This window comes from Lycium ferocissimum, chromosome 10 (genome assembly GCF_029784015.1).
Source record: "Lycium ferocissimum isolate CSIRO_LF1 chromosome 10, AGI_CSIRO_Lferr_CH_V1, whole genome shotgun sequence".
NCBI classification, from domain to species: Eukaryota; Viridiplantae; Streptophyta; class Magnoliopsida; order Solanales; family Solanaceae; genus Lycium; species Lycium ferocissimum.
Window position 1 is genome coordinate 38,898,463 of NC_081351.1, and position 15,867 is coordinate 38,914,329.

The 15,867-nt window shown below is 35.2% G+C and overlaps 1 protein-coding gene across 2 annotated transcripts in view; it reads left to right on the plus strand.

Moving 5' to 3' along the window:
- The first annotated feature begins 1,727 nt into the window (after positions 1–1,727).
- Positions 1,728–15,867, plus strand: part of LOC132033784 (F-box/LRR-repeat protein At3g03360-like) — a 46,848-nt gene continuing 32,708 nt past the window's right edge. Inside the window, exons 1-3 of one of the 2 annotated variants that reach the window (XM_059423865.1) lie at positions 1,749–2,974; positions 3,397–3,561; positions 4,023–4,596. In XM_059423865.1, coding sequence (XP_059279848.1) covers positions 1,949–2,974; positions 3,397–3,561; positions 4,023–4,388 — 1,557 coding nt within the window. In that variant the 5' untranslated portion in view covers positions 1,749–1,948 and the 3' untranslated portion in view covers positions 4,389–4,596. Of the gene's footprint in view, positions 2,975–3,396; positions 3,562–4,022; positions 4,597–15,867 lie in introns of those variants that run through there. The other variant, XM_059423866.1, reaches the window with a different exon arrangement.

Genomic DNA, 15,867 nt, shown 5'->3' on the forward strand with positions numbered 1-15,867 from the left:
CAAAAGTTAGTCAGTTTTGCTTTCAAAATTTTGCCTGAGGCATGCAAAACTCTGACTTACGAATTTTTTTTAAAATTTTTGACTGAGCGGCCGGAACTCATGTATTTTTAGGCGAAGGGAAGAAAATTAAAGACTAACAATTTGAGGGACAAAAATTAAAGACCAGTGCCTTTGAAGGGTATTCCGCCCCAAAAAAAAAAAAAGAATCATATTTGGAAACGTTTTTCTATAACTAAGCATATATGAGAACTTTTGATATGGAAACTTTTGTCATCAACAAGAATTAATTAAACACAATAATATTGTTCTATTTTCTTGTGTGGTAATTCAAAAAATAACTTAATCCAGCTTTAGTCCGTGTTAGTAAATTAACTCAGTAACAAGTAAGACTTCGTTGGTTAATTTAGTGTTAATGGGAAATTAATTTAAATATCCATCCATCCAAAAGAATATCCTGCTGATGTATAGTATATGTATCGTCAATGTATAATATATGTATATTGGCTAGCGATTGTAAATATTTTAGCCGAGCAGCCATGTGTAACTCCCCAAATTTAGTTTCTCCCACTGATACAAAACTTATGGAAACTTTTTTTTAACCAACACATGGAAATTTTCTTATTTCCCATATGGCCATAATTTCATGTATTTTTTCTCTATGATATTAAAGGGACTTATACTATAGTTTTCACCTTTTTACATGAACTAATTAATGTTCTTTTTATATAAAGAGACAATGCTAAAACAGTGTCGCTAACTACATTAATTTTTTGAATGACGATGAATTAAAACTTTAATAAGGAAATAACTAAGAAAATTCCACTTTCACTGTATATTTCTTTGCAATATAAGCTAATTTTAGTATTTGGTGTTTGTCACTTTTTTTCCTCGGAAAATATCTCTCAGCTTCGTTGATATAATTTCTTCCATATTCAAGTGAGAATTTTGGAAAAAAGGTTTCATGTGAACGATACTTGCACATGGGTTAGTCGATCCTAAGGGTCAGGGAACCTCGATAAATTGAGTGCTTATAAGTACTTTGAAAGAGAATTGAGTTAAAATTTCTGAACCAAGACGTGGCATTCACGACAATATTAGGGACTTCGGCGTCGCCGGGGCCTTGGGAAAAGTTATATTTTCTGTTGGACAGTCTGCTCACCCCGAAAAGGAAATAAAGGGGAAAAATAATTAAGGATCCAAACATATCTCAACATCCTCATACCTGAGACATTTATGAACTTAGTAACTAACACTATCAAAGTATGCATTGTTGGCTTAAAGTTGATCAGCTTGGGCTACTAGGAACTACTAAGTTCACTTCTAGTGACATTTGTGCTCATTCTCTTCTTGTTGTACTATGTAATAACTTGATAATTAGAGTAGTAAGGTGCAGTAAGCGCACGACTACTGTTAAGAAATTTAACTTGATCATTAACTTCATCCGTAACTTGCTTAAATTCTAGGCCAAGATATAAATGCTGAATCTCAGGTCCTCTGGAAGTAGGGCATTTTAAAGTAGCATTTGTGAATAATACATTCCCCAATATTTATACTGCACGAGGGTGCAAGAGTAAATGACCTATCTTGTCGTTCCTGTAGTAAAGATATTTATAACTCTTTTCTATTACTTACTAGGAAATAAATGGCATTTTGGACGTGTATTATCCTCTCTCTGCCCAGAGGGACCCATGTTGAAAATGCACTCCTTTCTAAAAATGGCAGAAATAGTGTTTACTAGTTACTTTTCGATCTATTTTTGAAAATTTGTCATTATTATGATATTCCAAATTTGCTAAGTAAAATTTAGGCCGTTTCACCAGTTATATTCCGGTCCTATATTTGAAACTAATGTCGGGTTAAACCGGAGAAGTGGAGAAAATTCAAGACCGGAGACACCAAAATATAAACAAGATTTAGGAAATTCCCAAACCCTTTTCCTCTTGAAATCATGGATTCGCGTCATTCCAGCAAAAATGGCGGCTCTAATAGTAGGAGCAATCTGAGAGATTCAATGTCGAAGAAGCAAAAGAACGGTGTCGGTGAAGTTGATAAAACCCTAGATGATCGAATCAGTGAATTACCGGATGCACTCCTCGTACAAATTCTCTCTCTTTTGCTGACGAAAGACGCCGTCGCATCATGTGTTCTCTCAAACAGGTGGCGTTATCTTTGGAATTCAATTCATAATTTCCATTTCGCTGGTAGTAATTACTACAATAAAGTAGAAAATTTCGTATCTCTTGTGGATCACGTTTTGACTCATTGCAGTTGTTCCAAAATAAAAAAATTCCAACTCGATTTACCAGAGAATCCTGAGTGGAACTTTGATTCGAATATCAGCCAATGGATTAATTTTGCTGTGGAAAGAGAAGTGGAAGATGTTGTATTGTGTTCATATGATGAAGATGCCACTTTTGAATTGCCTATATGTATCTGCAATTGTTCCTCATTGATTACATTGGATTGGAGGTGTTGCGTGCTGGATAATGAATCGGTCATAGAGTGGAAGTCTCTGAAGAGCCTAAAGTTGGATTATATTTTTATAGATGATGATGATCTCGTGAAGATACTGTTAGGTTGTCCTGCTTTGGAAACTCTGGAGTTGTCTTTTTTCGATGGTTTTCGTCGTCTAGAAATCACTTCTTCAAATTTGAAGAGACTAACGTTGGTGCGCCACTGGTGGTTTTATGGCAGAGTTGAGGATCCTTTGGAAATTATTGCCCCGTATCTTCAGCATTTGGAGATTTTAGGAGACCTTGAATATCTCAAGTGTAGGCTAGTAAATGTCTCCTCTTTGGTTACCGCCAGACTCACTTTTAACATTACATGTATCACTAATATCGTGGAGGTTAATCTTAACGCCCAGCACGGCGGTTGTGGTGATTATCATCAAGATTTTAGAAACCTTGTTCTGGACTATCTTCAAAAACTGAGTTATGTAGCTGAGCTAACAATTGGATGGTGGTTAGCAGAGGTTTGTTTTCATGTCAGAATACCTTATTCTCTATTCGGTTTAAAGTAATGAATTGCTTGAGTGTAAACTTGTGAAAGAGAAAAGCCTTCAAAATCTAATAGAATTATGAACTTCTGTATACATGAAATTTCAGTGAAAATATTTTTTGGATTAATAATTGAATTTTCTTTATCCATATAGAATGATCTTGTCTTCGCCTTTTGTGTCCTTTTATATATGATCTTCTATCTACTCTCTAAAATTAGATATCATTTTACCGCGATAATTATTTTAGAAACTAGCATTTTCTGCATTGCTATTCATCAAAGTGGTTAGATGGTTAGATTTGTCATAGCACTATTTTTTCTTGTTGTGGATTGGTTTTTCTTTCATGTTACTCCTTTCTATATCCTTTACTAATTTCTTTGGAACTATTTCACCAGGTCGTGTTCATGTTGCGACTCAAAGGAGCGTCGCTACCAAAATTGAAATGCAACTGTTTAACTTTAGAGATGTATGTGACAAAGTATAATTTGTGTGGAGTAGCTAGCCTTTTGCGGAACTCGCCTCTTCTGGAGACACTCAACATACACTTGAGAGTTGGACCCGTAATTTCTCACAATTTATGCTTTACTTTTAACATCTTTGATTTTGTAGTTTTAAGAATTCATTCTTCTCCACACCCCACCCGCCCGCCCCCCGGCACACACACCCTCATCAGTCTAAATTTTTTATTAAGGAGGATGCAGATATCCTTAATTATCATTAAGAATCTTTTGTCACAATTTGTCAGGGTTGTTGCTTTCTATCTGGTAAATGGGCTCGAAAAGGAATTGTGACAAACTTAACCTCGTTTTTCCCTTTTTATCTGCTGCTTGAGCATATCTTGTAGGGATACTATATTGTAATCATTTGCTGAGAACTTTTCAAGGTTGGTGGCTTCTGAAAATTATTCTATATTAGACACTACTGCAATGTAATTTCTTTTTCTTTATATAGGTCTTATGGGGAAATATTCCAATTTCTGTTCTGGACCTGCATTTGATTCTGATTTTTTTATCTGCTACAGCTTCATGATTTCCGTTGCCCACTTGAGCTAAGTTATTTGGCCAATGTCAATTATATCGATTTGCAGTGTTGGTTTTCAAACATTATGTTTGCCAATCTCAAGAATGTTAAGATTGTCGGCTGCGTAGGGGTATGTTTGAAGCGGTTTGGAAGGGGCAATGATAAGCTCTTCGAACTTTCAAAGTTTCTACTAAAGAATGCATTGACTTTGAAGAAGTTTGTCATCGTATCAGAGAAGAGAATATGCAGTAAATGTTCAGAGAGTTGTGTGTCCCAATATTTATCACGATTGGCTAAGAAATTGTTTGATTGCCCAAGATCATCTAAGAAATTTGGGATTACTTACGAAGAGTCTGCTTTGGAATGACTAGACTGAACTGATTTTGTTTCATTAACAATACTATAAATGTCACCTTATATTGTAGCTTTTGATTTACTGCAGATGTAATTATGAACTTGTGGCGTTACAAATGATATTGTTGCTTGGTTTCTCATGATTTATCTTCGTTTGTTGCACTCTAGACGTTGCATATGTGTTTAGAATTTTCTTGCTAGTGTTGTTTCCTTGGAACTGTCAACATCGACAAACCTACAAGCGACATGTTTCTATACTAACAAACATTATTTGGGATTTTGTCCTTAACTTCAACAAACTGTGGCCTGAGGAGCTTTGCACAAAATTATCGCTACGTGATATGTTTAGGATGTCCTGCAACATTATTTCCAAGTTATATAGTCAAGAAGAGATTCAGCTATAAATGATTTTTATTTTGTTTTCCCCCTGTTTTGATCAGTGTAATTACTTTCTCTCTCTCTCTCTCTCTCTCTCTCTCTCATTTTCTTCGGCTGAAGGCAACCATCACAAGGGTTGATATTGCTCAATGGGCAAGGAAATAACAAACAAAACATGATTTTGAAGGAAAAAAAGAAGAAGATGAAAAAATTTCATTTGGATTTGTTGCCAAAGTTCATTGGTTTGGCAAATTATACTCTTGTATAAGATTGGAATCATTTTCAAGATTGGATCTTACTCTTGTAGTAATTGAATTGTACTTCCTAAGTTGCTAGAGACAACTTCAATTGAACTTTCACACCCAAATTAAATAGGAGCTACGAGAGAGCAGACGTTGCTCGTAAGGAAAGGATTGATCCATTCCAGTGCGCAATTGCCCAAGGATAGTCACATCTCTAAGGGTGTGGCAAAAAATCACATTGTAATTAATTATACAGTATAGCAAGTATAAAGACATAAGTATTTAACTGTCATAATGTAATTACGATATAAATTGACAACGTCATATTTAACTGAACGAGTGTAATTACACATAATTTTTTTTTAAATTTTAAGAGAAAGAGTTTATTATACGAAATTAAATAATTATCACAAATTCTCAACTACTTCATGAGAATTGGAGAGTGTAATTGCGTACTTTTAATTTCATGCTAATCAAGTAATTATTTATCAAACAAAGATATTAAACTGTGTAACTATATTCAATTACACACAAATCTAATTTCTTTGTCTACATGCTCCAAGTGATGTGACTACTTATTTGGAGGCTATAAAAAGGAATTTAACGAGAAATTGAAGCAAAAACAACAACATACCCAGTGTAGTTCACAAGTGGGATTTGGGGAGGGCAAACAAACTAAAAATTAAGAAATGACACCAATATATACTCCAACGATGGTTAGCATAAAACCTAGACTTACTTTTATTTCATTTCTTTGCGTGGATTGTCCTTCAAACGCGCTGGTCTTTAATTTTTGTCCTTTGCCTAAAAAAGTGATCGAAAATACCCGCCGTTCTGGGTTCGAATCCTGGCTCAATTAAAAAAAAAATTCACAAGGCAAGGTTTTACAAAAGTTAGGCCTTCTAAGACCTAACTTAGTTATGCTGTAGTTCTAAGTTAGGACTTACAAGACATAACTTTAATCGTAGTTCTAAGTTATATCAGACACGAACTTCTATATAGAAATTACGCCTTAAGGCATAACGTGCCTTACTTTTTTTTTTTTTTTTTTTTTTTTTACTCTGTTGGGATTCTACCGACTTTGCCCTTATAGGTCTAATTTGCTATGAAATTCTGCCTTGCATTTTTTTTTTAATACTCTGTTGAGGATCAAACCCAGAATCTCAGAGGTATTTTCGGCCACTTAAAGTGCGGAAGGACAAAAATTAACCAGCAATTTGAAAGGGAAAAAATTAAAGACCACCCCCTAATAATAAAGGCATTTGTGCGAATGACCCCTTTTATTTCAAGCTGAAAGCAGACCATTCCGCTTCGTATCTATGAAATGTAAAATTTTTTAGTCCCTAAAATTTTTTAGTCCCTCTGTCCCCATTTAATATATGTGACTGTTCCCATTTGGAATATCCAAGACTTGATATGAGTCCATTATTATTATTGTTCTGTATAACTTTCAAATATCTCAGTGATGCAGCTTAATCTAATTAGGTAAGTTTAAATTTAATCTGATATATTCTCTGTCAAACATGTTAAGAATTACCTGAAGATTCTTCCACCACTTTTGCTACTATACAAAAAGTCAAGTTGGCATCTGCACCTTTGTGCAATGGTCAAATGGTATCACATATAAGACACTTTATCTCATTTCTGGCATTCGAATACCAGTCATTGAGTCCAAATGATGGCTGAAAACTTTTGTTGCAAGTCCAAATATACTGGTGATATTTGGTGCTTTAGATTAAGCCTATTAACCGGTTTCAACCGGACCGGCAACCTATTAGAAAACCATCCGGTTTCCTGTCAAAAAACCAGAACGGGCCACCGGTTACCGGTTAACCGGTTCCAAAGTTGGAAACCGGAACCGGCCGGTTTTAAACGTAAAAAAAAACCTTTTTTTTTTTGTTTTTTGTATAGTATATGTATATCATAGTATTTCTTAGTATATTGTAGGTATATTTATATATGTTATATAAATTTATAACTATAGTTTATATATTTACTAATGTGTGTGTGTGTGTGTATATATATATATATATATATGTATGTGTGTGTGTGTGTATATATATATATATTAAGTTATATGCTTAAGTTATAACTTTCTATTTATAACCTAAGTATATTTATGCTAGATATACCTAAAATATACTAAGAATATACTTATAATATAAATATACTTAAGTTATAAAATAGAAATTTATAAACTTAGAAAAAACTTAACTTATATGCTTAGTGCTTTATATAATATATATATATATATATATATATATATATATATATATATATATATATATATATATATATATATATATATATATATATATATATATATATATGTTTAAGTTATATGGACTATAACTTAAGTTATTTTCCAAGTATATAACTTTCTATTTTTTTAATCTAAGTAGATGTATATTATAAGTATATTCTTAGTATATTTTAGGTATATTCCTAACTTAATATAAGTAAAATATGAACACAAGTAAATAGAAGAAAGTTCAATGAGCCATATATTTTATTCATTCATGGATAACATTCATTCATGGCCTGGGCGAAACACGGCACTTGGTGCCTTACTGCATGTGACCGAGCAAACTACATGGCTTGCCGAATCATCATGTGGCAAAATATGAGTGGAATATAGCATGTAATGTGATGAGCATTTATAAAACATGATATGTCATAATATTTAATAAAATACTTGTTTAAAACATTAATGCGGAAATATCATAAATTGAGCCAAAGATGGAAACATTAATGCGGAAATATCATAAATTGAGCCAAAGATGGATACATGACTCTGAGCATCGGACATGACACACTGGCTAGTCTATGAAACCTCTAACATGAGTCTAAAATGCTAAACATACTTACTGGGACAAGGCCCCCAGCATACCTTAAATGTATAACTATCATAAAAGTAAATAATAACTAAACCCAGAAAAAAGATGGGCTCACCAAAAGCCGATACGTGGATGATCCTAAGAGTACATCGTCGTCACAGTCTTCCGTAATGCAAAACGATCGTGAAATGCGATCAATTGCCCCACGGGCAATAGAAAGGGAACGTCGGCACTTTGAATGTCTTGGTATGTAAAGCAAGCTTAATGAAATAACATGGGACATGAAATAATAATGATAAGAGCGAAAGTGAATAAAATTGGGATGAAACACAGTCATGAACATGAATACATACATATATATATATATATATATATATATATATATATATATATATGTGTGTGTGTGTGTGTGTGTGTGTGTGTGTGTGTGTGTGCGTGCGTGCTCAAATATGCCATCCAACTATTCGAAATGGCTCATTTATGCCATTCGTCAATAGTTTGGTTCATTTATGCCATCAAATTACAGAAACTGGCTCATTTATGCCATCGAACTATACGAAATGACTCATTTATGCCATTCATCAATAGTTTGACTCATTTATGCCATCGCCGTTACCAAAATGACTCATCCATCCATATTTCATTAAAAAAGAAAAAACAACTGTTTTACAATACTATATATGACACGTGGCCTCTAAGTAGATTATCGTTGTGGGTGGGTAAGGTGTATGGGTCAGATTTTTATTAATTTGGTATTTAAAATTGGGCTGGTTTAATTAAACAACGTAGACTTCTAATTAGAGGCCAAGTGCCATATTTGGTATTATAAAACCGGCGTTAATAAAAAATGGCATGGATGAGTCATTTTGGTAACGAGCGACGGCATAAATGAGTTAAACTATTGATGAATGGCATAAATTAGCCATTTCGTATAGTTCGATGGCATAAATGAGCCAAACTATTGACGAGTGGAATAAATGAGCTATTTCCGTTAGTTGGATGGCATATTTGAGCCTTTTCTGTATATATAACATGGTAAAAATATCATAAGTAGGGAAGCGATAACATTTTTATATATGGTCTGGTGCATGGGGCCCGCACGAACACTACGGTCCTTGCTAGGGAACATGAGATTTAATAAAATATGAAAGGATCCGAATCATTATGAGAGATCGTCCCGGGACATGGGTGGAGCGATCCTCGTCATTTCTACGGTGGCTACGTAGTTTCGAGGCTATGAAGCCTTCTTCAGTAGTTAAAGCAACTCCCAAAAACATGAACATCTAAAATAAGTGGCACTTGCTGCCCATGATTTTCATGAATATAACTTGCTTGTACATGGATATCATGAATTATAGCTTGCTTGCATGAACTTGTAAAACATGTATAGTATTTTCTTGAAAATAGCATAATATATCATAAACTAGCATGCATGAACCCATGGAATGAGATATATGGGTTTTTCATAGATTACAGACAGATTTCTAATAATCATAAAGAAATATTAATAACTCAATGATGGAATTATAACAATTCGTACATAATATAATCATGGACATGGACCTAAGGTTATCATGAGCATGGTATAGAAACTCAAGTTTTCGTAAAGAATCATAATTTGTGGATTATGAGGCGTGGGGAAGAACAATGATGTTCCCACACGTAGATAGTAACACTACATACCTTAATCGCTCCAAAACTTGAAGAAAAGTCTAAATCTTTGAAGAAGAATTCCAAAAGCTTTGAATTTGAAACCTTGAGAAGAGTTTTCACTAATTTTTGTAGCTACTGTTCGTGGCTCAAAGGGTACTGCTACGTACCACCAAATCCAATCTCCACCATTCATATTTTAGACTTATGTGTTATGAACATTTAGTTAAAATTTGGGCTCGATCCAACGGTTAGATTATTCGAAAACACCAAATTAAAATGGCTGGTCGGAATGAAACTCAACAGAAAAATACTAGAGTTTTCTCCAACTTTTTACAACTCTTGATTTTATAGGGTAACGGGATGGATGGATTTATTCTAGTCTTTATAAATGATAAATCTTGTAGAATACAAATGTTCTTGATTAAAATATTTACCTTGGAGGAAACCTTAGGAAACTAGATTGCCAAACCAAATTCTTGAAGGTTTCTTGATTTTTCTTGATTACAAGAATAAGTTTCTTGAAAGATTGAAGTGTCTAAGTTCTTTAGGGATAGAGGTAGAGAGAAAAAGAATAGTCTCTTAGGGTTTATAATAGTGCTATGGAATTTTTTGCTTCATAAAATAATAAAATAGGGAGTCCCAATTCGAGTAGGAAAAGAAATTTGCAAAAACGTAACCCAAAATCGAAAATTAATCTAACCCCATTATTAAAATAGGCATAACCCTTAGCACGAAAATAACTTTGAGCTCCACAAGGTACTGTTGGAAAGCTATTCCAAAGGGATACCATTTTTATGTTTTAAGTTTTCTCAAATTATCAACTAATCAAGGAGTTACGGGTGCCCGAAATAGGCTGGTCAACCGCTATCGTAATACATACAAACTTTTAAATTTTTTGCTAAAACTCTAACGATACGAGTCTAGCATGAGTTCTAAGATACGGGGTGTTACATTTTCTCTCCCCAAACATCCCTATGTTTAGCTTGCATATAACCCGTTAGTGAACCCGTTCCACCATCCTTACTAGTTTGTTGCCTGAAAACATTTTTTTTTTACATAAAGTACATGTAGCTACTTGTCTTTCCTTATCTTTAGTCATAAATTTCCAAATTCTAGCGGTTGGCCTACGAGTTCTTGGCTATTTGTCTTTTGTATGTGATTGTACAGGAGCTGTATCTCCTATGGGATTTTCGGGGGCTTGTGTTTCATCATCATAAATTTCATTAAAAGTGCCGGTATAGTGTTGCATTACCTCATGATATAAAAGTGGATTATTTCCACCAAATATTAATACCTAAATTAGGTGTTTCGTTCACAAATGTTTCCTCATTAAACCCACCCTAACAATACCACTACGCAGATCACCACGTCTCACTCTCTTCGACATTATTAAATAAAATTAATTTAAATCACACGCAAATAAATCACAAGAAAATAAATTGCAACAAATTAAATTTCTAGAATTAAATTGCATAAATTAAATAGCGGAAAATAAAGATAGCGTTGGAATGAAGGTACCAAATTTAGGACTAATTTCCACCAAAGTGATAATGCTTAGAATTGCAAATCCACCAAAGCTTTGGAGCTACTTGATTGTTGCAAAATCACCAACTCCACCAACAATTTTTTTAATAATTGCAAAATTAATAATTAAAACTAGAATAAAACTTTATAATATTTAATTGAGAGAAATTTAAAGTGGCTAATTGTTGCAAAGTAGCTATAATTGAGAGAAAGAGAAGAGTGAATTGGTGTGGATTAAAATTGGAAATGGAGAGGGGTTTATATAGGGGTGGGATGGGTTAAAATGTACGACTAATCTTTCGTTCAAAATGAAAATAATAATCAAGACAAGAAAAATAGCGACAAAGAGTAATATTTGATTTCAAGAATTTGTGCGGGGTTACAATCTTTATGAAATCTTAAACAAAAAGATGTAATCCTCTCGATTCTTCTCCCCTCACAATACGGCCGTCAATCAAGGGCTTTGCTTGTTCTTGAATGGACGAATTACTTGTTGTTGAGACTTCACTACGAATGCGGAGCCGAGCTTTAATCACAAACGTAGAGGTATGGAAACTTGCGGCTCACCACTTGGAGCGAAGACTTCTTAGTATGCGGAAGACTTGCGGCTGAGAGCTTCTCTATATATTTTTTTTCTTTTGGCTTTGTGAAGACCCCTATTTATAGTTGCAGGGGAGAGCTAGGGTTTGTATATGATTGGTTGAACCATGTCATTTGAACACTTGGCGACATTTGATTGGTTCTTCTATTGACTTGACACGCTGCGTCACTTATGCACGTGGCATGATTTTATTGGTCCTTGACTTGACTTGGCGCGCCACGTCATTTGACATGTGGCATGGACCTTGGGCTAATAGAGTGGGCTCATCATGTGAAGTCCGACAAGATAGACTAGCCCAATTGAATTGGTGTTTCAATTAAATCCATACATGTTGGATTTAAGCAATAAATCCGATTATGTTAGCCCATAATATTTGTTTGGACCAATACACTTAGAATTTAGAATATGATCCAAATTAATTTGTGGATTTAAGTTCGACTAAATTTCAGTGTCTACAAATGCCCCCTGCTTCAAGGCTTGTTGAGGTGCATGACTTGTCGAACCTTTAAAGACAAGACTTGAAGCATTCGTGCGGCAAACTTTTTTTTTTTTTTTTTACTCCATGTAGTTGATTTCTTTTTTGCAAAATATTTGAGACTTGACAATAACTCGGTCAAGTTCTTTGATGGCACCGCAATTTGATCGTCGGAGTTTTTAGGTGGTGGCATTCTCTAATTTGCAAGAGGGTCCACTCGACTTTCGATCATTTGCCAACTCATTTCGCACTTTGAGGCGTTTCCGCTGATGGGAAATATCGTATGGTACTCCTTGCCATTTGATAGCCGTAGAAATCAAGTTCTTTATCAGCAAATGTTATCAAGACTTAAGAAGTATCATAATTTTGTTTTGGGTCATAAACTACACAACGGGCAAAATCTGTATTAAGATAAATCCCTGTAGCTTCCTTTTTTTTTTTTTTTTTTTTTTTTTTTTTTTACTTTTGCTAGTTTAGGCTAGCTCAAGTTATGATTTCTTTTCAAACAACCCATTTTTCAAGTAGCCAACACGTCCATATTTTCATAACTAGCTCAAGTTATGATTCCTTTTCAAACAGCCCCATTTTTTTTTTTTTCTGCAGCCAATACGTCCATATTTTCATGCTTCCCATATTTTCCATACTTTCCAAACTTTCCATATTTGCATGGTATTTTTGTTATTTTCTTAGGAGAACATATGAAATTTCCATAAGTTCAAACTTTCCATGTATAAACTTAACCTTTCCATAATTTGGTTCCAACTAGTACAAGGATTTCTTTGTGTTTGACATCTATAAATATCCTGCCTTCTCATGGTGGCTGGGCATCAATTTGTAGCATCGTCGAGTTGGTTCGAACCCGTCGCTCTATCAGGTAATTTTCCTTCAATATGAATTTTCGTCACTTTCTTCGCAGCTCTACATGTCTGTGGTAGAAAATCCATATCTCGATGTAGGAACGTCGAAATCATGATCCGCTTGATGTTTCGGAAACTAGACTCGTAGAGCTACGTCATACGTGAAAACCACGACCAAATTGCTTATATATTTACTCAGATATTGATCGAGAATCAGACCTTCAGTTCTGGTTCGCTGGTTCATTAGTTTTGTGCGTCTGACGAAAAATCTTATATCTTGACTTAGGAACATCGCAATCACGAACGGTTTGTGGCGTCGGAAAGAAGACTCATAGAGCTACGTCATATACGAAAACCACAATCAAATTGCTTCTATATTGGCTCAGGTATATTTTTTTTAATCAGCCACAGAATCTGATTTTGCTTTCTTGGCTTTGGACAATGCTCTGAAACTTACTTGTCCCTTTTTTTATTTCTTTTGCAGGTCTTTGGGCGCATATGTACGGCTTTAACTTTGAACAAAGATGATGCACTTTCGTGACCGCGATACGCCGCATCCTCATCTAGAGATAGTGAGCGACGAACGAAATTCGAACGCCAAAGTCCTTGCCTTGGAGGTTCAACCTCCAGTGATCGGTGCCTTCTCACTTGACGGAGAGCTTTCTACGCTTCATCTTGTTGAATGGTCTAAAAAGGAGACCAAAGACGTCATGAGCAACTTCTCAGGCAAGGCCACTGTTATGGACGTCCCTCTGTTGAAGTCCGCAATTCATCGAGACGTCGCGTCTACCGAATCTTCTCATCCCAAAGGATGTTTCAAAGAATTGGAGTGTTCCGCCTTCGTATTTGGTGACGTTTGCTACTTGAGTTCTTGACAATAGTCCAATGCACATGCCGAAGACGACGAAGCATAAGTTACGAGAGAGATTGATATTCAAGATCGGACTATTGGCCCCAAGATAAAGCTTCATGATATTGGGGCTCACCATGCAAACTAGATTGTCGTACTTCAATCCATATCCATCATGCCAAATTGAAGCGTCGTGCCAATGGCACCGATTCGCATAGAACCAAGAAGCTTAGTGCAGTTCACCGTGGCGTCGATTCGTTTAGAGTCAAGAAGCTTCGTGCAATTGGCATCATGGGCTCCATCATCCTTTTTTTCTTTTGCGGTTTATGAGAAAGTGCAAAATGTCTCGATATCATACCAAGAAGATGCAACAGATGGTCGTTCGATTAGCGAGGAACTACTTCGCGTGTCCTCTCTTGTGGCTTGGCGAGAAAGAGGCGTGGAGTGACCGTATTTCATCTTTGGAGAGTGAGCAACCGTATTCCATAATTGGAGACACATCGACCGTATTCCATCATTGGCGGAACATCGACCGTATTCCATCATTAGAGACATATCTCACATCAACCGTATTCCATCTTTGCGAGCTAGCATATGGCGCATCTCCGCAAATATTTCTTGGTGTAGGAGCGATGAAATCATAAGATGCTTGTCTCTAAAAATTTAGATATTGGAGGGATGTTTCGTGGCGAAATCCTTCCGGATTAGCTATAGAAACTTCTTGAATTTGGTCCGAGCGTCCGTCGTATCGCTTTCTTTCTTTGGGAGAAAATTCATAACTCGAGTACGTGTTGGAATCACTTGTTCCATAAAATTCATAACTATATATAAAAATCACGCCGAATTCCTTCTAGATTTGAGATTTCTCCAAATTTAGCTCGCACCTGCCTTGTTCTACTTTTCATCCTTTGAAAAATTCATAACTCGGAACTACAACTATGTGAGTCCAATTTCTATGGAAAGAGTTAATTGATCTACAATATATATATAAAATCACGGCCAAATTCCTTCTAGATTTGTACAGATAATTCTCCAAATTTAGCTCATGTTGCCTTGTTCTATTTTTCAGCTTTGCGCTTCGGTGGGAAAAATTCATAACTCGGGGTGAGTTAAATGACGAGATTCAATTTTGTTGGAAAGACGACTCACAACTCAATCTTTATAAAAATGACGCCAAATGCTTTCACCATAAATTCTCCAAGTTCAGCTTAGGATGATGTACATATAGTTTCATCCCATTTTTTCTTCGTCATCATTCTAGCTTTGTACCAAAATCCATCAGATTTTTTAGTGGCATCATTCTTTGAAGAATATCTTGATACACTTTAAAACAATGCAATTTTGTTTCTTTTTCTTCTTTCCGTATGTTTGTCTTTGAAAGAATCAATGTCGATCCCCCATATGTATACATATATGATTTTTTTTTTTTTTTTACTCATGCATCATGTCCTATACCTTGAAGAGATTTTATTAAACTTTTTTTTTTGTGCGGCCGAACTTAGAATAAACTCTAAGCGCCTACGTACCTCGGTGAAGAGGATCAAGTCATTTCGTAGTTCCGGAAAGAAGAGTTTTTTTTTTTTTTTTTTTTGTCCTAACTTTTCCTAGGCCGCCCTTTTGAGGTTTTCAACCTAGAGGACTTTTTTTATTTGTCCTAAATTTTGCCTAGGCCGCCTCTTTCGAGGTTTTCAACCTAGCGGACTTTTTTTTTTTTTTTTTTTTTTTTTTTTTGGGGGATCCGTATTACGCTTTAAACTCACGCGGGCGGGTATTCAACTTAAAGACGGAGCTTTTGTAACTTTAAGACTTTGCTCAATTTTGACGAGCTTTGTAACTTGAGAATTTAGCTCAAATTTGCGTAGCTTTGCAACTTGAAGATTTGGCATTTGAAGAGGTTTGCAACTTGAAGATTTGGCTCGTACTTGAAGAGCTTTGCAACTTGAAGATTTTGCTTGAATTTGAAGAGCTTCGCAACTTGAAGATTTGGCTCGTATTTGAAAAGCTCAGTGACTTGAACATTTAGCTCCAATTTGAGGGACTTCGTGACTTGAAGATTTACTCGAATTTGAAGAGCT